The sequence below is a fragment of the Nannospalax galili genome, unplaced genomic scaffold (genome assembly GCF_000622305.1).
Source record: "Nannospalax galili isolate Female #2095 unplaced genomic scaffold, S.galili_v1.0 scaffold886, whole genome shotgun sequence".
Classification (NCBI taxonomy): Eukaryota; Metazoa; Chordata; class Mammalia; order Rodentia; family Spalacidae; genus Nannospalax; species Nannospalax galili.
Window position 1 is genome coordinate 3,366,756 of NW_008355971.1, and position 21,267 is coordinate 3,388,022.

General features: G+C 49.6%; 2 protein-coding genes across 5 annotated transcripts in view; both read left to right on the forward strand.

Annotated features, from left to right (window-relative positions):
• The first annotated feature begins 690 nt into the window (after nucleotides 1-690).
• Mia (MIA SH3 domain containing) lies at nucleotides 691-7,325 on the forward strand. 2 transcript variants are annotated; one of them, XM_029556566.1, is made up of 5 exons: nucleotides 691-1,215; nucleotides 6,081-6,152; nucleotides 6,232-6,365; nucleotides 6,768-6,878; nucleotides 7,235-7,325. In XM_029556566.1, the coding sequence occupies exons 2-5, from the start codon at nucleotides 6,104-6,106 to the stop codon at nucleotides 7,256-7,258; spliced, it is 318 nt and encodes a 105-aa protein (XP_029412426.1). In that variant the 5' UTR covers nucleotides 691-1,215; nucleotides 6,081-6,103; the 3' UTR covers nucleotides 7,259-7,325. The 2 variants fall into 2 exon arrangements, with proteins under 2 accessions (XP_029412426.1, XP_008852237.1); XM_008854015.2 differs by lacking the exon at nucleotides 691-1,215 and having other exon boundaries at nucleotides 4,795-6,152.
• Nucleotides 7,326-8,029: 704 nt separating this feature from the next.
• Nucleotides 8,030-21,267, forward strand: part of Rab4b (RAB4B, member RAS oncogene family) — a 14,424-nt gene continuing 1,186 nt past the window's right edge. The window contains exons 1-8 of one of the 3 annotated variants that reach the window (XM_008854021.2): nucleotides 8,030-8,202; nucleotides 9,961-10,041; nucleotides 10,266-10,380; nucleotides 12,046-12,108; nucleotides 12,198-12,352; nucleotides 14,722-14,817; nucleotides 14,905-15,035; nucleotides 18,877-19,488. In XM_008854021.2, the coding sequence (XP_008852243.1) occupies nucleotides 8,187-8,202; nucleotides 9,961-10,041; nucleotides 10,266-10,380; nucleotides 12,046-12,108; nucleotides 12,198-12,352; nucleotides 14,722-14,817; nucleotides 14,905-15,020 (642 nt within the window). In that variant the 5' untranslated portion in view covers nucleotides 8,030-8,186 and the 3' untranslated portion in view covers nucleotides 15,021-15,035; nucleotides 18,877-19,488. Of the gene's footprint in view, nucleotides 8,203-9,960; nucleotides 10,042-10,265; nucleotides 10,381-12,045; nucleotides 12,109-12,197; nucleotides 12,353-14,721; nucleotides 14,818-14,904; nucleotides 15,036-18,876; nucleotides 19,495-21,267 lie in introns of those variants that run through there. The other 2 variants (XM_008854020.2, XM_008854022.3) reach the window with 2 other exon arrangements.

The following is a 21,267-nucleotide window of genomic DNA, read 5'->3' on the forward strand; positions in this document are numbered from 1 at the left end:
CCCATGATTCCCTCCACATCATCACATTATGGGTTCAGATCTGGCATCTGTGGATTCATAACCTTGGGAAAATACACCATTGTATAACAGTATTAACTAAACTTAAAGTATATTCACAGCTTTGGCAGTTTTCTGTTTTATCTCAAATCTCTCCAGGGCAGGAAACAGGACTGTAGTCAGGTTTGTGTTGCACAAGGATGGACCTTAAGGGCCGTCATAAACCTATTCCTGCTCCTCTCTCCATTAAAGAGGAACATCAGTGTTAGAAGTGATGACAGGGAATGCTCAATGCAGACTTTGTTCCCTGGGGTCTGGAAGGGGAGAAAGGTAGTGCCTGCCTTCCTACATGACTCCGGGTAGATGGAAATATCTTCCTCTGCACAGTAACCCAGTGGCTACAACACATGGGGTCTGTGGTCAGCTGATCTGGTTTGCACTCTGGGAACTCCCTAGTAGTTAGCCTATGGGCAATTAGTATCCTGACTAAGCTGTTTTTTTCTGTGTAAAAATGGCCCTTCAGGGGCTGGAGAGATGGCTCAGCGGTTAAGAACACAGGCTGTTCTTGCAGACGACCCTGGTTCTTGCAGAAGACCCCGGCTCAAATCCCAGCACCCACATGGCAGGTAACAACTGTCTGTAACTCCAGTTCCAGGGGATCTGACGGCCTCTTCTGTCGTATGTGGGCACACAGGTGCACTTACCTACATGCAGGCAATACACACATACCCATAAAAAGGACGGAACTTGAGTTAATACCATGATGTTTGTGCCCACTGTCTCCAAAACACATTATCAGGCACTACACCAGCACATTACAGTAGAATATATTTGCAGAGTACTTAGCAGATGCTAAATAATACAGGCAAACTGCAAGTAATGTCTGAGTGAAAATCAAAGCTGCTAGCCAGGCCTGTAACTCCAGCACCCAGGAAGCTGAGGTGGGAGGATCGTCACCCCTGACAAACTCCTCCCTGACTGCAAGCCTCTGCCCACCGAAAAGCTGTGCCTTGCCAGCACAGTGGTCGGTATCTGAGAGGGAGGTGGGTGCTGTGTAGAGTGGCACTCTGCACATGGCCTCTGTTGAAGCAAGTCTGTTGAGGCCTGCATCACCAGCTAGCTGCTTCCTCGTTCTGACCTTGACAAGTGACTGAGCTCTGCCAGTTTTCTCTTTAGCAGGACAGAAAATGAAAACCAAAGGGACAGCATGGTAGAGTGGTGAGTAAGGGCCACTGCAGAGTGGCCAAAAGGCCTAGAGTAGCCTGCCATCGATCTGGGGGCAGTGCAAAGGTCCTGAGCTAGGAGTGAGCTCAATGCTTGAGGTGGAGGAGGAAGGGGAGACCCCATGATGCCAGTTGTGTTGTGTTCAGAGAAGCTGTGCCCCTCAGTGGCCCTGTGATGTGGGTGTAATACAGGGGGAGAGGGATGCAGGGTGCTCAGTGGAGTTGCTTTGGCCACCTGGGGGTCTTGAATGACACCTGGGTGGTCAGCCTCAGAGCCTCTAAGATGGCTTGTAATGTTCCACCACCAGCTGGTGTTGATCCTTGTGAAATCCCCTTTACTTAACTATGTGAGCTTGACCTGGAGGTCTGTTTCAAACAGGTACAGCCCTCCCCCCTTTCAGCAGCAGGGTGCATTCTAAGACCCCCCAGAGCATGTCTGAATCCACAGTACAGAACCCTGGAATACCTTTTCCATCTTTTTTCTGTAAGATGGGGGGAGGGGGCATGGGCCACCCACCTGGTCCCCAACTCACTATATAACCTGAACCCCAGCCTTCCTGTCTCTACCTTCCCAGAACCGGGGTTACAGGTGTCTACTACCACATCTGGACTTTTCCATCTGACAAGCATTCACACATTATCACTGTAACTTTGGCAGTTTGAGGTGTGAAAACGGAATTAGCACAATTTTTTTCCCACAATTTCACAGATCTATTATTTCCATAGATCTTTTTTTTTTCTTACGAAAACTTTTACCTTGTCCCTTACAGTAAGCACTTGAAATTTAAAGAAATTAATAAAAATGTTAATTGTATGAGTGGTCTTGTCTGCATGTGTATAATGTGTACAGTGCTTGCAGAGGCCAGAAGAGGGTGTCAGATGCCCTGGAATGGAAGATGATGTGGGTACTGGGAACCAAATCCAGGTCCTGTGAAGCAGCAGTTGGTGCTTTTAACTGCTGAGCCAACTCTCTAGCCCTGGTTTAAAAAGCTTTTGTGGGGGTTTGGAGAGATGGCTCAGCAGTTAAGGGAGGGCCCGAGTTCAGTCCCAGCACCCACATCAGGTGGCTTACAACTGCCTCTAACTCCAGCTCCAGGAGATCCAATACCCCCTTCTGAATTCAGCAGGCACCCCACATACGTAGCACACATGCTTATGCATACAGTCTTTAAAAATGTTTTTTTCCTGGCATGGTCTCACTGTGTTTTCCAGATTGACATAAGGTTCATTCTGGCTCTTCGGCATTTGTGAACTGGCAGCATCTCTAGTTCTGTGATTTGACTTAGTAGTAAGTACAAGGATGACTTGAACACAAGCACTGACTGGTACACACACTGGTCTACTTCCATGAAGGACGTATGGATAGCATATACAGTGTGGATACTGGATGAAAGGCTGGTTCATGTCTAAGGCATGCTAAAGTGGAAGGAAGGGATTTCACTGCACTATTGAAAGCAACGTGTTTCAATGAAACTTTTCACTGAAAAAAGTATTTCCGGAATTCTCTGTTATTTCCAGACCACAGGTAGCTGAAACCGTTTAAAGCAAAACCATGGGTAAAGAAGGCAATGGGTCATTGAATAGCAGATACTGGAATGGCAGTCATGATAAAGATCACAAAGGCTGGCTTTTCGTGGCTGTGGGGGATGGCAAGAAGTTGAGAAAAGGTTCAGTTTTCTGGACATGCCTTCTTGGTGTCTGCCCTGTGTTCCCCTCCACACCCCCCAAGTCAACAACCAATGGAAATGGAGTCCACAGTCCAGTTCCATAAGCAACTGCGTCCTTCAGCCTTTGTCAGACCTTTGTCCAGTCCCCCTGTCCAGCCTTCAGTCTAGATTGTGGCTCTGGCTGGCCTTTTGACTGTAGCCTCATAGGCCTTGAGTCAGACAAGTGTGGCTATGCTGTGCCAAGATTTCAGACACAGAAATACTCATTGTAAATGGTGTTTGTTGTTTTTTTGCTGTTGTGGTGATCGAGCTTAGGCAAGCATTCTACTCAGTACACTCCCAGCCCTAAATGTTGGGTTTAAGTTACTGCATTTGGGAATAACTTGGGGAGCAGTGGGTAAACAAATTAGGTTTTGGGAAATGATGTCACTTCTACAATGTGACTTCAACAATAATGATGAATGTGCTGCTCCTAAATGTGTGTTTTGTCTTGGGGTAAACCCCAGCTTCACATATTCTCTGTTAGAGCATCTTAATAACATACTCTTCTATATCTGAGTTTTATTTATTTTTTTAAAATTTTTATTTAATGCCAGGTGTGGTGATGCACACCTTTAATCACAGCACTTGGGAGGCAGAGGGAGGCGGATCTTTGTGAGTTCGAGGCCAGCCTGGTCTACATAGTGAGTTCCAGGACAGCTGGGGACCCTGTCTCAAAAAGACAACAACAACAACAAAACATGTTTATGTGGGGGCTGGAGAGATGGCTCAGTGGTTAAGAACACTGTTCTTGCAGAAAACCCAAGTTCAAATCCCAGCACCCACATGGCAGCTAACAGCTATCTGTAACTACAGTGTCAGGTGATCTGACAGCATCTTCTGTTCTCCATGGGCATTGCATGATATGGGTGCACTTACCTCTATGCAAGCATAACATTTATATACATAAAGTAAAAATAATACATAAAATAGTTTTTAAAAATAAAATAAAAATGATAACCATGCTCACTACTTATGATGGTCCATTTTAAAAATCATTTTTATTTATTTTATGTGTATGAGTGCACTGCCTGCATGTGTGTAATCAGTGCCCCTGCGTTGTGTCATGCAGTGCCCATGACTGTCAGAAGAGCGTGTTGGGTCCCCTGGGACTGGAGTTACAGTTGTTACCTGTCTTATCAGTGCTGGGTACTCTTCACCACTGTAGTCATAACCTTTAGCATTTGAAAAGGATACAGTTCAACACACCAAATCCATCCAGTTCATGCACAGTATAAAGCTAGTTCAACCACCATATATAACTTTTTTAATATGTATATATTTTATTTTTTAGAAGCATTTCATTACAGCTTTAACATACTCAATAACAGCAAAGATACATCTCTTTCAAAAGTGGCTATAAAATTTTTAGGTTCACTGTTAACTTCTTTGGGGGGAGAGTCTCAGTATGTAGCCCCAACTGTCCTAAAACTATGTAGCCAAGGCTGGCCTTGAATTCAGAGATCCATATGCCTCTGCTTCCCAAATGCTGAAATTAATGGTGTGCACAGAAATACTTTTTTTAAAAAGAATTTTTTTTCTTTTTACACAGACCCTGAATAAATACTGTTTTTTTTTTTCTCCTTTTTTTGGTCTTCTTTTGAGACGAGTCTCCCTGCTGTAGCCCTGGCTGGCCCAGACCTTTCTGTATTGACCAGGCTGGCCTTGAACTCAAAGAGATCTACTTGCCTCTGCTTCCCAAGTGCTGGGATGTGCCATCATGCCCTGTTGAAGAAATACTTTTTAAAATTTCATGTTTATGAGTGTTTTGCCTGCATGTATGTAAGTGCAACTGTGTCATGGAGGTCAGAAGAGGTTATTGGATCCCCTGGGACTGGAATTTTGGGTGGTTTTAGTTGTCATGTGGGTGCTGGGAACTGGACCTGGGTCGTCCAGAAGAGCAACCAGTGCTCTTAACAGCTGAGCCAAAGAAATACTTTGAAATAATATTTTAAAATATGAGGAAGACAGTTGTTCCCTACTACCAGCTACAATGACCAGCTTGTCGCCAGTTTTTCCAGTAAGCCTCCATTCCCTAAATTATTAGTTCACACCGGTATTATTTTTATTTCGGTGGTGTTGGGCATTGAAGCCAGGGCTTTATGGATACCAGGCAAGCACTCTACCAATGAACTACATTTTCAGCCCTCATAGATTTTCGTTTGAAATCATTGTAGTCTCTAGCTCTTCTTTATTTTGTGTACTGGTGAGTAGACACTCAACTACTTAGCTGTATTTTCAGCCTGGGTCTGAATTTGTTGATAGCATCTTTGTGAGGTCACTTAATGTGCTCCTTGGACCTCTGTTCCCTGCAGGTTTATTGATGGGCTATTCCTTACCAGAACCATGTGAGGTCAGGTTAATAGTGATGTTTGGAACTCTGGAGGCAAATTTTGGCCCCTTTACCTGGCTGAGATACCTTAGACAAGTTCCTTCTACTTACCAGAGCCCCTCCTGTGGTAATGCACAGTATTCATAAGGAAAAAATATACATGATGGATGCTCTTTGATTTTGCTTTCACTCCTGTCCCCATTTTATAGGTGGGGGAGTTGAGGCTCTGTGGGAGGGGGTTGAGGGGCTAGCTTAGCCCAGGTCATCCAGTCAAAAATGGTCTGGGACAGTACATAGTAAGCTAGGTGGGACAGTGCCCAGCCTGAGGCCCAAGATTCTGTGCTTACTCAGTACCTGGACTGTGTCTGGTAATCAAAGAGCTGCCTTGTGTCTCAGCACAGGAAATTCCAAGGTGGTTTTCCATCAGGCTTCTCTAGTTTGGTCCCTGGAGAGGACCAATCAGATCTCTACTTGCTACTGGAAGATGCAATCAGATCTCTACCTGCCTGTCCAGGTCCTTGATTATTGAGGGGTGGCTGCAGCTTGGAATGGTCTGGGTTGTTTTGGGCCTGTGTGGCCATTTCCTTGGGCCCACAGCCCTCACCCTGTATCTGAAATGGTTCTGACTGGGAAGTGGGGGTTGTGGGAGGTGTGGGTAAAATTTGGTGTGAGGCGGAGACAAGACAGAACACAGGTTTCCTTGTGCTTCAGCACAGGAGAGCAGGGAGGGACTGGAGACCCCATTCCTACTTGGTCACTTATAGTCCATTATGGCGTGGTTCCCAGTGCTCCTTGGTGTCTTCTTGATATCTGTTTTCCCAGGACCTAGCTGGGCTGGCAGAGCCATGCCCAAGCTGGCTGACCGGAAGCTGTGTGCGGATGAAGAATGCAGCCGTAAGAGTGGGTGTCCGGGGCTGAGGGCTTGGGCTGCTGGTAGGTGTGGAAGGTGCTCCATTCCCTTCTCTTTTCCCAGACCCCATCTCCGTGGCTGTGGCCCTTCAGGACTATGTAGCCCCAGATTGCCGTTTCCTGACCATATACAAGGGCCAAATTGTATATGTCTTCTCCAAGTTGAAGGGCCGTGGACGCCTCTTCTGGGGAGGCAGTGTGAGTCTTGGGAGAGTGAAAGAGGGAAAACTATGGGGCTGGGGTAGGAGTAAATTCCGTTTCCATCTGAAGGGAAAATCTGGGGAGGGAAAACTGAAATAGACTTGAGGGAGGGGGATGTTTGGTGACCTATTGTATTTAATTACAGGGCAACTTGGTACCAAGTTCTTTTACATAGAAGGTAACAACAGTGAGCAATCCCTTTTAATTCTAATGGGTGGAGGCAAGCAACCAGCCAGCCATCAAAAGTCCCAGCACACACGCTGTTGTGAGCGTTAATGGTGGCTGCGTTCTATCCAGTGCTTATACAAGGACCCCTGAGCCGGTGATATTTAAGTGGGTGGTATTTAAGGAGGTCTGAGTGCCAGTTGTCCGGATGGGGCTTTTAACTCCCTTTCCCAGGTTCAGGGAGATTACTATGGAGACACGGCTGCTCGCCTGGGCTACTTCCCCAGTAGCATTGTTCGGGAGGACCAGACTCTCAAACCTGGCAAGATTGATGTGAAGACAGATGTGAGTGTCTTGGGGATTAAGTGGTGATAGAGGAAGGGTCTTGGGTTGTGATGATGGCTCCTTCAGTTCCTCACCTGTAAATAGGAAGTCATTTTGTTGTTAGTATTTTTTGTTTTTGTTGAGACATTGTATGTAGCCAAGGTTGGGCTTGAGCTCCTCACTGAGCTGCGATTACAGGTGTCACTAGGCCCAGCTCAAATGCTCAGTGATTTCTAATTGGCTCTAATTGGGAGATGCTGAGGTTAGAGCCCAGTATCTCTGTGTGGACAAACCTGGCAACGGCTTTTGCTAAAACCACTAGATCCCTTGCAGTGTGACCTCTGGTTTTTATCTACTGTTTTCCCTTTCTCTTTCAGAAATGGGATTTCTACTGCCAGTGAGCTCAGCCTACCACTGTAGTCCCTGCTGTTTTTTTCTCCTCCCGGCTTTATGCAAATACAGAACCAAACTGCAAACTGTAATGTCTGTGGTTTTTGGGGTGGGGTGGGGATGGTCAAAGGAAATGGCTCGCAGGTTCTTGAATCCAGCCAATCAACCCCGAGTGTGGTAACGTAAATGGTTGCAAGGCAGAGTTTCCCTGTTGCAAGCCCTTTACTCCCAGCTGGGTAGGTCTGGGGCTCCAGAACCCAGAAGACAAAATAATCTAAACAGCACGACGGGGAGTGTAGCTTTCTCCAGTGAGGAGTTTAATACTGATAACGAGCCAGCTGGATCATGAGGAGGACATGAGAGCAGATTTCCTAGGAGGTGGGAACACCTGCGCGTGTCCTCTTAACTTCCCTCCTTCCTGCCTCTGGGGGTCAGAAATCGCACCCCCGAGTCCAGATCCGTTCTTCCACGTCTGTCAATCCCGCCCTTGCCCCCTATTTGCATTCGTGATCCCGCCCCCAGGTCCACTCCTAGCCAATCCGGAGTCTCGTCTATGGAAGGGCCCCCCCCCCAATCCGTTTGCCGCGGGCTCAGCCTCTCGGCCACCGCCCCTTCCCACTGGCTCCGCCAACCGCGTGTCGTAGCCACGCCCCTTTCGGCTCAGCCCCTCTCCGGTCACCAATCGTCGCTCCTTGTCCCGCCCCCCGCCCGCCGAGCCTGCCAATCCCTGCCTTTGAGAAGCGTGGCCTGGTATCCCGCAGCTCTAGCGGGTCGTGCGCGAGGGGGGGATGGGGGGGGAGGGCGGTGAAGGCGGAAGTGGCGGCGCCGGTCCGGGAGTAGGAAGGAGCCGGGGTTGCAGGCCGAGTGGAACGGCTGCAAGCCGAGGAGCAGGCGCGGCCGCGGCGCCATATTGCGGCCCTCAGCGGCCACCACCGAGTCATGGCCGAGACCTACGGTGAGGGTGATGGGCCAAAGCTGGGGGCTGGGGTCCAGGCCGGGAGAGGATGCGGCCTGTGGAAATGGGGCGGGGCTTTATAGACCAGGGGGCGGGGTCTGCCCCCATTGGGGGGGCAGGGCCTAAGTGGATGCTGGGAGGGGGTTTGTGGGTCTGGGGCTGAGCCTAATCGATGTGGGTGGAGCTTAGGGTCTGCTGTGTGGTTTCAGTAGCCCTAGGGTGGGATCTGAGGGTGCTGGTCATAGTGGGATCAGGGTAGGCCTTGATGCGTGCCGTGAGCCTTCATGGAAGGGGCGGAGCGTGAGTGAATAGGGCGGGGCTGAATGAATGGCCAGGGGTCATGCTGTGTGGCCTAGAGAGGGAACCTTGCATAGATGCTCTGGACCTTGGGGTTAATCTGGTTTGAGAGGTCTGAAGTGACCTTTTTTTTTGTTAGAGTTGGAACTTGGTGTCAAGGAATGGGGCTTAAGCTTGAGAGTAGAGGCCAGTGTTCTGGGTAAAGGGTGGGGAGAAGAGGTTTGGAGTTGGAAACAGTACTATACCCAGTGGGTGGAGGGAGAGCAGAGAGCAGTAGACTGCTCTGGCTTAGGAGCTGCATTAATTCAACAAACAGAAAAGCCAAGTGATCTAGTGCACAGACCTTGAGGAGGGAACCAGTTCAGGAAGTAGCCCGAATGTCAAGAGACTGTGGCAGAGTGAATGAGTGAGAGGGTGGTAGGAGGTGAAGTCAAGAGGAATAGAGGCCAGATCGCCATCCTTGATTAAATGGAATAGTTAAGGTCTTGCTTTAGGCTGGGTTTGAATCTTAGCTCTGTCCAGCTGTGTGGCCTTGGGCAAGTCAGTTAACCTTTCTGGCCTCATTTTCCTCATCTGGAAAGCAGGGATAATTATTAGTAGTACACGTCCCTCTTTAGAGCTTTCTTTTACCGTCAAATGAGCTATTGATGTACATAAAAACCTTTAGAACTGTGCCTGGCGTGTGAGCACTATTTAAGACTAATCTTGCACATCTGTTATCTCAGCACTAGGGAGGCTGAGGCAGGACGATTGCTTCAAGTTAGAGGTCAGCCTGGACTACAAAGCGACACATGTCTGTAATCCCAGGGAGACTGAGGCAGGAGTTTTGGAGTTCAGTGTATGATAGGGTTACACTGTGACACCCTGTCTGGGGGGAAGGAAGGAAGGAAGGAGGGAAGGAAGGAGCAGGGAATGGTGGCAGATGCTGTAATCCCAGCACCTCCCTGGAAACTAAGGCAGGAGGAGTGTTTGGAGTTTGAGAACAGTTTGGGCTACATAGTAAATTCTAGGTTAGCCTGGGATACATAGTGAAACTGTTTCAAGCATCCATCTTGGGCTGGGTGTGGCTCACTGTGAGGTAAAACACTTGCCTAGCATACAAGATGTCCTGAGTTCTAGCCACAGCACTGCAAATTATTTAAAAAGCAACGTCCCCTGTGCCGGGCGTGGTGGCACATGCCTTTAATCCCAGCACTTGGGAGGCAGAGTCAGGTGGATCTCCTCAAGGCCAGCCTGGTTTACATAGGGAGTTCCAGGCCAGCTGGGGCTACAGGGAGAGCCTATCTCAAAAAAAAAAAGAAAATTAAATAAAGCCATGCTTTATTGTTGTTGTGTATGACTCTGCTTTTGCCTTTGTCTGAGTTTTCCTTCTAACTACTTGTTTCCTGCCTTGTTCCATTTCTTTTTCTTTGTCTCCTTGTGTTTTTTTTTTTTTTTTTTTTTTTGACACTATCTGCTTAGACTTCCTCTTCAAATTCCTGGTGATTGGCAGTGCGGGAACTGGCAAATCATGTCTCCTTCATCAGTTCATTGAGAATAAGTGTGAGTTTCCTGATCTCTAAGTGTGGGCATGGTGTGAGTAAGTGGGCAGCAGGTAGAGTGGGCAGGGGTTGCCAATGGTATAGCTCCAAGGCTGTAGGCCTGGCCCTGGTCTTGGTGGATGGTCTTTGCTGTGTTCTCTGGCAACCCAGCAGTGAGAATGGGTTTGCAGACGTGAAGGAGGTCTGCAGCCTCTGCACTGCCTCCTCTTTCCCTTCCACTCCCAGTCAAGCAGGACTCCAACCACACTATTGGAGTGGAGTTTGGATCCCGAGTGGTCAGCGTTGGGGGGAAGACTGTGAAGCTACAGATTTGGGACACTGCTGGCCAGGAGCGGTTTCGGTAGGTGGCCTGGGTACCAGGGAGGGAGGGAGGACAAGAGAGAAGGGTGCATAATCATTCAGGGACACAGTGAGTGAGGAGATGGAGAGAGGGCAGGGAAGGTAGAGGGAGGGAGAGACAAGACCATTGTTCATAGGGGCCATCTAGCTGAGGAGAGAGGGAAGTCCTGAAGAGAAGTTGAATGTGGCTATGCAGGACTGTAACCCCAAATACACAGGAGACTGAGGCAGGCTTAGTGAGACTGCTTCCAAATGAAAATTAATTAATTTATTTTTGATCTTTTTGAGACAGGGTCTCTCTATAGCCCCAGCTGGCCTGGAACTCACTATGTAGACCAGGCTAGGCTTGAACTCACAGAGATCCACCTGCCTCTGCCTCCTAAATGCTGGGATTAAAGCTGTGTGCCACCACGCCAAGTTCCCAAATCAAACTTTAAAAAGGACTGGAGTTGGGGGCTGGAGAGATGGCTCAGTGGTTAAGAGCACTGACTGCTTTTGCAGAGGACCTGGGTTCGATTCCCAGCACCCACATGGTGGCTACAAACTGTCCTTCAGTTCCAGGGGAATCCGACGCCCTCTTCTGACCTCTGTGGCATTGCACGACACGGGTGCACTCACATACATGTGGGCAAGCAATACACTCACACACAGAAAATAAAAATAATAGATAAAATATTTTTTTAAAACAAGAGACTGGAGTTATAGGCCCTGGGTTTGATCCCCATGTCTGGGGAGAGAGAGAGAGAGAGGGAGGGAGGGAGGAAGAGGGAGAGAAAAGAGAAGCTTGGGATATGGTAGTGCTTAGACTGAAAGCCCCTGCCTAGAATCCCCCAGTGAGGGGCTGGGGTATGGCTGGGTGGTAGAGCACCTGCCTAGAATCCCCCAGTGAGGGGCTGGGATGTGGCTCAGTGGTAGAGCACCTGCCTAGAATCCCCCAGTGAGGAACTGGGGTGTGGCTCAGTGGTAGAGCACCTGCCTAGGATCCCCCAGTGAGGGGCTGGGGTATGGCTTGGTGGTAGAGCCCCTGCCTAGACTCCCCAGTGAGGGTCTGGGGGTGTGGCATGTACATACCTATGCACACCCACACGAGAAATAAATGTATGAGGAAGAGAAGGAAGGAAGGAAAGAAGGAAGAGTGAGTGAGTTCCAGGCCTCCCTGGAGTACTCAAGTGAGTTTGGAGTCAGCTTGGGCAAGTTAGTGTGACCCTGACTAAAATTAAAATAAAAAGGCTGGGATTGTAGCTCAGTAGTAGAGAATTTACCTAGCATGCACATGGCCCTGGGTTCAATCTCTAGCATTCCTGGATGTGGTGGCACACCACTTTGGAGGCTGAGGCAGGAGGATTGCTTCAATTTTGAGGCCAGCTTGGGCAATATAGTCAGTTTTAGGTCAGCCTGGATCACAGAGAGAGAGAGAGACTCTGTCTTAACAAACCAAAGTAATAATAATAATAATAATAATAATAATAATAATAATATAATAATAATAGAGACAGAGTGTGAAGCAAAGAGAAATGGTATCTTGACCAGATCAAGATCAGGAGGTTTTGGAGGATGGGCCAGCAGTGAAGGGGGGCCTTCGAACCACTAGTCTCTCTCCACAGAGGGGGGCAGTCCCGGGGCAGATCCCAGCCTTGGGGGTGACTGGGTCCCCCTGGCCCCACAGGTCGGTGACGCGGAGTTATTACCGAGGGGCAGCTGGAGCCCTGTTGGTGTACGACATCACCAGGTGGGTGCATGGCATGTGTGGCATGGGTGAGGTGGGGCCCAGATGGTCCCTCTCCTTTGCTGCCTCCCTCTTCTGCCCTTTCTACACAGCCGGGAAACATACAACTCACTGACTGCATGGCTGACTGATGCCCGAACGCTGGCCAGCCCCAATATCGTGGTCATCCTCTGTGGTAACAAGAAGGACCTGGACCCTGAGCGAGAAGTCACTTTCCTAGAGGCCTCTCGCTTTGCCCAAGAGAACGGTGAGGGCTGTGCTGTGGACTGGATGATAGGCAGAGGGATGGGTCAGTCCACTGTGACCATGTACATCCTAGCTCTCAGTGGCTGTCCCTTGGACATGCGTGCTTCAGCTAATCTGCTTCAAATCCACATGTTGAGCCATGTGACCACTGTGGTCTGCAATTTCCTCAGCTGGAAAGGGATGAGTAGTGTACTAGCTAGGGGGCTGCCTGTCATGCCCTTAGTGCCTTTTGGCACAGAGTGGCTGCTGCTGAGAAGTTTTCACCACAGTAGAGAGACACAGGGCACTGGTTTAATGTGGAGACTACGAATTCAGATGACTGTAGAGGCAGGCACATTTGTGAATAAGCCAGAGTGGAACCCAAGGGCACAGGCCCCTGGTGCTTAGGGGAATGGTGTGGACTGATGCAGGCTGTCAGAAGGTTTGCAAGTGGGGGTGTGGCTGTGTGCTAGAGTGTTTGCCTGGACTCCCAGTGAAGGGCTGAGAGTGTAGCTCAGCAGCAGAAAACTTGCTTCGAATCCAGCCATGAGGATCTGGGGACATGGCTCAGTGGGAAAGCACTTACCTAGAATCCAGCAGTGAGGGGTGCGGAGTGTGGCTCAGCTTAGCATGGTTGAGGTCCTGTTTTCCATCTCTAGCTCTGGGGTGGAAAGTCTGGGGGCAGGGGGCAGGGAAACCAAGAAAAAGGTTTGTGTAAATCCATTTGGAAATGTGGGCTGGCTAGAGGTTCCACACCTGCTCACTTGGGGCCTGCCTGTGTCCTCCCAATTTTCGTGGACCAGTTTTTTAGTTATTTGTTTTAAGGTTTATTTTTTATGTGTATGAATATTTTGCCTGCTTGTATGTATGTGTACCACATGCATGCCTGGAAGTCACACGAGGGTGTTGGGTCCCCTGGAACTGGAGTTGTAGGCAGTTGTGTGCCACCATGTGAGTGTTGGGAACTGAACCTGGTTCCTCTGCTCTTAATGGCTGAGCAGTATCTCTAGTCCCAGCTATTTGGTTTTTTGAGATAGAGTCTCATGTTGCCTAGGCTTACCTCAAACTCTGTACATGAGGATGACCCTGAATTCCTCCTGAGTTTCCCTCCCCCAAGTGCTGGGATTACAGGCATATGCTACCATGCCCAGTTTATGTGATGTTAGGGGTCAAACCCAGGGCTTTGTGCATGCTGGGCAAGCACCTAACCAAACGAATATACCCTCAGCCCCCTTAAAAATTATTATTTGTTATTTGTTTTTTGAGATGGCCTCGTTATGTAGCCCTGGCTGCCCTGGAACTGGCTATGGCTTTGAACTCAAAGAGATCTGCCTTTGCCTTTCAAGTGCTGGGATTAAAGGTGTGTGCCACCATGTTTGGCTTGTTTTGAGACTAGCTGCAAATTCATTATGTTGTATTGTCCATGCTGACCTTGAACACCTAATTGTCTTTTTGAGACAGGGTCTCTCTGTAGCCTCAGCTGTCCTGGAACTCACTATGTGGACCAGGCTGGCCTTGAACTCACAGAGATCCACCTGCCTCTGCCTCCCGAGTGCTGGGATTAAAGGCATGTGCTACACGCCCGGCCCTAATTGTCTTTTTAAAAATATATATTTTATTTTTATTTTATGTGTATGAGTGTATTGCCTGCATGTGTATAAGTGCACCTGTGTCATGCAATGCCTGTGGGATCAGAAGAGGGTGTTGGATCTCCTGGAACTGGAGTTACAGAAAGTTCCTAACTTCCATGTGGGTGGTAGGGATTGACCCCAGGTCCTCTCTAAGAGCAGCCAGTGCTCTTAACCGCTGAGCCATCTCTCCAGTCCCCTCCTGACTGCCCCATCCCCGCCTCTAGGGGGCTAGGACTGTAGAGAGTACACAGCTGTGCCCAGCTCACATCTCCCTTGTTTTCAGAACCCGGGGTTTAGAGCAGGTTTTGCTACTAGGTAGATGTGGTTTTGGATCCTGCCTTTAACTTTCCCATTGTGAAGCCCTGTCTGTTGGGCTTGGAAGGATGCTTAATGGGGCTGGATCCCATGGATGAAGTCAGCACTCTGATGGGGTTGGCAGTACCTTGGGCCAGAGGCAGGGAAGCAGACCATTTGCTGACAGTGACAGCCCAGAGAAGTCACTGCAGAGCAAGGGAGGCATGGGAGGCTGTTGAAACCCAAAGGAGGTGTCTGACTCAAGCGGGGTCATCAGGGAGGGGTTTCTGGGGAAGGGCTGAGGTGGGAAGGAAGAGCTAGGTGAGTGTGTAGATAGGAAGCTGGTGTTCCCTGCAGGGGAACATGTCCATAGAGGCTCAAGGTGAGGGCAAGACTGGATGGAGGTTCTTTAGGAACCCAGGGTTGGGGTGGAGGGTGGGGATTGATGGAGGCCCTGCCCCTGCAGAGCTGATGTTCTTGGAGACCAGCGCTCTCACGGGGGAGAACGTGGAAGAAGCTTTCCTGAAGTGTGCGCGCACCATCCTCAATAAGATTGACTCAGGTGAGGCTCACCTGTCTCGCTTGGGGACTGGGGTGGGGGGGTGGAAGGCTCCATGGGCTCTAAGGGATGCTCCTGACCTCTCCACAGGTGAACTAGACCCTGAGAGGATGGGCTCAGGCATTCAGTATGGTGATGCATCTCTTCGTCAGCTGCGGCAGCCTCGCAGCGCCCAGGCCGTGGCCCCTCAACCCTGTGGCTGCTGAGACCTGCAGAGCCAGGTGGGACACGGGGGGTGCTCAGGGAGGCAAGAAGGCCTCCTGTTGTGGGTGGGGCAGGGCACGCAACAGCCCTCAAGACTTGAAAAACGTGACAAGAAAAACGGTGACAGAGAAAGATGCAAAAGTCCATGAACCGAAGGAGCCATCTTCCCAGCCCATGGGCTTCCCAGGGAGCCCATGTGCCCTCTGCACCCCCAGACCTCTGCCAGCCTCCACCTGCACCTGACCCTCCTATTCCTGGTTCTAACTGATGTAATGAGCCTCTACTGTGTGCTAGGCCCTGGTGAAGCCACTGGGGAGACTGCAGTGGGTAAAACAGACCAAAAACCCCTGCCTGTATAGTACCTACATTTTCTTGGGAGGAGATAGATCATCCATAAGAAGCCCAGCCTCTCCCCTCCCAGCCATTGGCAGGTCCAGGGTGGCTGTGGGAAAAGTCCTTAGGCCTGGATCTGCTTTGAAGGTAGAGCCAGCTTGGTTTATGATGTAATGCCCATGGGATTTGAAAGACACAGACTTCCAGGATAACTTCATTGAACATGAATTATATAGTAGTTAGGGCTGTAAGAGCCCTAGAGAAAAAGTGAGTCAGATAAGGTAGGTAGAGTGGAAGAATGCCCTTTTAAACAGAATAAACTGAGGTGATTATTTGAGCAAATACCCAAGGCAGAGAGGGAGTCTTGGAGGACAGGAGAGAAGAGCAAGTGCAAAGGCCCTGGGGTAGAATTAAATGCATGGTGTGGGTGAGGAAGACTGAGGAGATCAGTGTAGGTGGAGTGGTTATGTGGGGGTACAGTATGAGGTTGGGAGTTAGGGAGCTGACTAGTGTCTGGGCCCTGTGGAAGGCTCTGATTTATACCCTGGTTGCAGCGGGAGCCATAGGGAACTTCTGAGCAAAGGAGGGAGGAGCAGGTCAGATTCAGTATATCATGGGGTCTCTCTGGCTACATGGAAGGAAGACCCTGGGGTATAGGGGTGATTGCTTAGATGCCAGTGCAGGACCTGCGCAGATTGCCTTGAGAAGCGGGCAGGGGACTAGGGATGGAGCTTAATGGTGGAGTGCTTGCCTAGCATGCATACAGAAGCCTGGGGTTCAAGGTTTAGCATTGAGTATGCTGATTGTGACCATAGCAGTGCACACAGGAAATGGCCCCCACTACATAGATAGTTGGAGGCTAGCCTGGGATACATAAGACCCTGTTTCAGAGAGAGACAAGAGACTGGACAGACAGACAGCTTGCCCAAGGGCAAGTAGAGGGGGATGGAGAAGTGGCCAGGTTCTCTCTTCCCTAATCTATCTCTAGGCTTGTCTCCTTTAGTTGCAACCAGTGGATCTGTCTAAAACAGACCTGCTTCTGTCCCTTCCATGGCTCCTGGGGTCCATGAGACACCACGGAAGCTGCTGAGCCTGGTGCTTGACCCTCTTCAGAGACTGGGCCCTGTCACCCTGTCTCCAGAGGCCCTCACATCTTTCCCTGACCCTTAGGCTGCTCCAGTCATATGAAGTTCTGTTTCTCTGGGTCTTTTTTCAGGCTGTGCTTTCTTTGTCTTTGCCCTGGTAACCTCTTTCCCTCTTCCTAGAAGCTTTGTTTCTCTGTGCATGATCTAAACTCCTTGATAGACCCGTGGGACCATGCAGGGTTTGGTCCCACCCCCAGCTCTGTGACTGGGTGTGGGTGCTAATTCATGAAGCCCAGCCCCCCCCCCCCCCCCCCCCCTTCCCCCTCTGTGGGGGAAAGTCCTTAGGCCTGGATCTGCTTTGAAGGTAGAGCCAGCATGGTTCATGATGTAATGCCCATGGGATTTGAAAGCAGAGACGTCCAGGATGACTGTTTGGTCAGTGCTCTTTTGTCCTTCCAGGCCTCTGCACTTGCTACTGCTGAGCCTGTCTCCTCATCTGTAAGATGGGACCAGTCATAGTACCTCCTTCCTATGTGTATCAGGAGGACTGCATGAGCGAATTCATGTGAAGTGTTTAGAACAGGGCCTAACATTTGCTAAAGGCTTGATAAACACAGGGCTGTTTGTTACTTTCCTTCCTATCTGTCTTAAGACTGAGAGGGTGTGTGTGCTGGCTCTGTAGGTCAGTGGTAGGGTGCTTGCCTGGCATGCAGGAGGCCTTCCTAGGTCCAGTCCCCAGCACCACAAAAATAACAAAGCAAAGGAAACATTTTGCTGTGCAGCAGTGGATAGGCGGTATTCGTCGCTCGAAGCCTGGCAAAGAGTTTCTTCCCTTAGTGGGCCAATGTGATAAGACCATGCTTTCATGGACTGTTGATCATTTTTATATTTTATATATTTGTCTGACATAGTGACACCTATAGATGAAACTCAAGTGTTTTATTTTTTTGTATTAATAATTCTCTTTTTTTACCCCCTACTCCCCCGTTGTAGATTTTTTTTTTTTTTTGAGACAGGGTCTTGCTGTGTACCTGAGGATGGCCTCAAACATTAATCTTCCTGCCTTAGCCTTTTGAGAACTGAGATTATGAGTTTGCACCACTGTGCCTGGCATCAATATCCTTTCTTGCTTTTGAAGTTAAATTCATGAATTCATAAATTTAGCCACTTGAGAGAGTACAATTCAGTGGCATTCAGTATAAAGTTGTGCAACCACGTCTTTGGTATCTAGTTCCAGAACATTTTCATTCCCCTAAAAGGAAACTGCACACCTGTGGAGTGAGCATTCATTCCTTAGTTTTTCCAGTGCCTGTCACCTGCCAGCCTGCCTTCAAGTCTCTTTCAACCAAGAGTCTTTAAAAATTTTTGAAGTTTATTTTTTTTTCATTTGATGTATACGAGTGTTTTGTCTGCATACATGTAAGTGGATACATATGTACAATGCCCACAGAGGCCAGAAGAGGGTGTCAGATCCCTTAGAATTGGAATTGCAGATGGCTATTAGCCACCATGTGCATGCTGGGAGTCAAAGCTTGTCCTCTGCGAGAGCAGCCAGTGCTCTTAACCACTGAGCCATCTCTATAGCCCCAACCAAGAGTTTTATTATGCATGATCCACTGATTTTATTAAAATTCTAGATAAATTATGAGAAGACAAGTATATATCCCCCCCACCCTTTTTTCCCTTTTTCTCTGGGTCTCATGTAGCCTAGGCTGGCCTCAAACTCATTCTGTAGTCAAAGATGACCTTGAAGTTCTGATCTTCCTGTCTCTACCTCCTGAGTGCCAGAATGACAGGAGCACACTACTGTACCAGGTTTGTGGGGCCCTGAAGATGGAACCCAGGCCTTGGTGCATGCTAGGCAGCACTACCAAGCCACATTTACAGCTTGCGCTCTTTTTCTTTTTTCTTTAGATTTTGTAGCCTGGGCTGGCTTCTAATTCTAGGCCGCTAACTCAGCTTACTGAGCGCTGGGATTATACATATGAACCACCACACCCTCTCTATTTTATTCAATTTAAATAAAAAGTCAAGGTCCAGCAACGCCCTCCCCACCCCTTGCAATGCTGCCCTTTAGAATCAGTTGGGAAGCTTTACCTCAGGAATTGTGAGGTAATTTCAACATTTCTAGAAGCTTCCAGGTAATGTATGCAGTCAGAGCAACAACCGCTAATCTAATGTATCTCTCCATTTGAAAATCGTTGGAATGAGGCCTGGAGCCTGAGTCATTGGGGACATAAAGGGACACAGCTGCAAAAGTAGAGACATACTTAGTTTACTTTTTTTTGTTTTGTTTTAGAGACAGGGTCTCATTATGTAGCTCAGGCTGGCCTCAAACTTAGCATCCCCCTGCCTGCATCTCTTGGGTGCTGGGATTACAGGTATGCACCACCATCTGGCAAGGGGCACAGTATTTAAATACTGAATTGCCCCTTTACAGATGCACACAGGTGTCTGAGGCAGACAAACAGGGAGATACTCAGAGAAAGAACCCCACCCACAAATGACCTGCGGAGGAGGAACAAAGGCAAACGCTGCACAGACTGGGAGAAAGTAGAGTACCATTAGGCACAAAGCAGGCCAGGAAGAAACCCAGAAATGAGACATATGCGAACTAGCTAGATCCAGGACCTCTCCAGGTCACCACACCCTTTTCTTTCAGCTCACCTGTTCTCCTGGACCAGCCCTGCCCTTCCGGCTGGGGCCCAGACCCAGGCCCCAGGAGGCCAGGCCCCAACCTGCCCCAACCCCAGAGAAGCTGCCCCTCCACCCCTCCTCCTTCCCTGGCCTGGTGGGGCCTGGCTTTGGGGCAAGACTGAGCCGTGGGGGAAGGGGGAACCCATACCTGCTGCTGCTTCCTCTGTCTTGGCTAACCTCCATCCCCCCAAACCCCTAACCGTACCCCAAGAACTCCCAAAGCCTGAGTGAGACCAGGGCCATTTGGCCCCAACTTCCTGCCTGGCCCTGCTGTTGTGATACGTGTTATTTATTACTTGGAGGCCTGTTCTGTCCTGCCTAGTCCCCCCCACCCACCCTCATAAAGCATTGTTTACACCTGTGTCTTGGCCTCTATCATTTGGAGATGTCAAGGAGACAGAAGAGGACCCTGATAGAAGCATATGCATGAGGCTTGGGTGGGACATGGTTTAGGGGTGCACTAGGGTTATATCTTGGCTCACAAACTCATCAAGGAGGGCGTTGGTCATCGTGTGCACACTTATCTTTTGGATACAGGGTCTTGCTGTTTATTCCAGACTTGCCTCGAATTTGAGATCTTCCTGCTTCAGCCTCCTTAGGGCTAGGATTACTAGTGTGTGCCCATGCCCAGCTTGCATACACACTTCATGACCAGTGTATGCTCCAAGCTTATGTGTGCAACACAGGCAGGCCTGTGTTTGTGACACGCATGAGTCTTTCTTGGACTTGTATATGGGGTAGTGTCTTTAGGAATATGTGCAGTAACTGTGAGGGGTCTCTGTTCTGGTGATTGTGTTGGTGAGCCTACTGTCCTGTGGAACACCAAGGTCAACGAATTTAGGAAACGGAGGAGGTCTTGAATCCACCTGGTTTTACCAGTGCATCTCTGATGTCTGCAAGTTGAGGCAGCAGCTCACTGTACTGTATACATGTGCTCCTGAGACCTATGTGTACTCTTAGGAATTTGGCTCCTCTTACACTGTGCGTGAGTGTGGGGGGGGGCAGAGAGGGGAGCAGGGAAGGAGAGATCATGAATCCTTTGTGTACCTCTGTGGACTGTGGGTCTTTGTGCAACTCCAACTCCTGGTCCTTCTTGATGCTGATGATCGCCTGCCTTCTGCCCTGAAGCCATCCTGTGGCCTGGAGACAGGTGCAGCCCCATCAGGACAGCCTCAGCTGCTCTCCCACTATGTCCAGGGGTAGCCAACCCCACAAGACGCCTAAGACCCCTCCCCACCTAGGTAGGGCTGGGAGTTGGGGGTGTGTGTGTTGGGGGGGCGGGGTTCAAATGTCCCTATCTGCCTACCTCTCCCAGGAGTGGTGCGCTAAAAGTTCTGCGAGAGAGCCGGAACTGGGCTGGGGACTTGGCGTAGTGGTAGCGCGCTGGCATAGCACAGGCGTGGGCTCCGGATTCAATCCCCTGGTCTGCATAAAGCAAAAGTTAGCCTGGGCTACGGAGGGAGCTGGTCTTGCAAATGTCCTCTTTAGGCAGTCCCATGTTGCTTTAATCTGACTCCCACAGTTGCCCTTAAGGGGCACAGCGGAGCGGGTCATGCAAATAAGACACATTTGCTCATTTGTTCTACTTGGCTTCGCTTCTCCTGAGGACATCCCGTACTCCGTTATATATAAGAAAAATTGCTTATGTAAATTACTGACGTACAAATTTACATACACTTTACAACTAACTGCACAGTCATTTCTCAATATCCTCTTAGGCTGTGAGGAGGATATGCCTATGTAAATATATTTGCACAGCAAATGCGAACCCAGCTATTAGCCATTCCACGGCCTTCTCTGCTCTATGGGGTGGGCCTTTCGGTGCAAAGTACCTAATTTGCACACACACACAAACACCCCATGCATTTAAAAACTCCGAGTACGCCTCTTCCTGAATCCAGCCCATGGAACTGCCTTCCTTCTCTCGCGTGAATGGGGCGGAGCGCATAATGCAAATGAGCCCCGTCTCGCCTACGGACCCACTTCTGTCCCCCGAGGGGTTTGCGAACGGTCTCCCTTCCCCAAGCGGTTCGCGCCCGCGCCTGCGCAGTCTCCCGGACCCATGCGGTCACGTGCCGCCAGGCGAGGCGGGGGCGGGGCGTCGCGGGCGGTGGGGGCGGGGTATGGCGCGCTG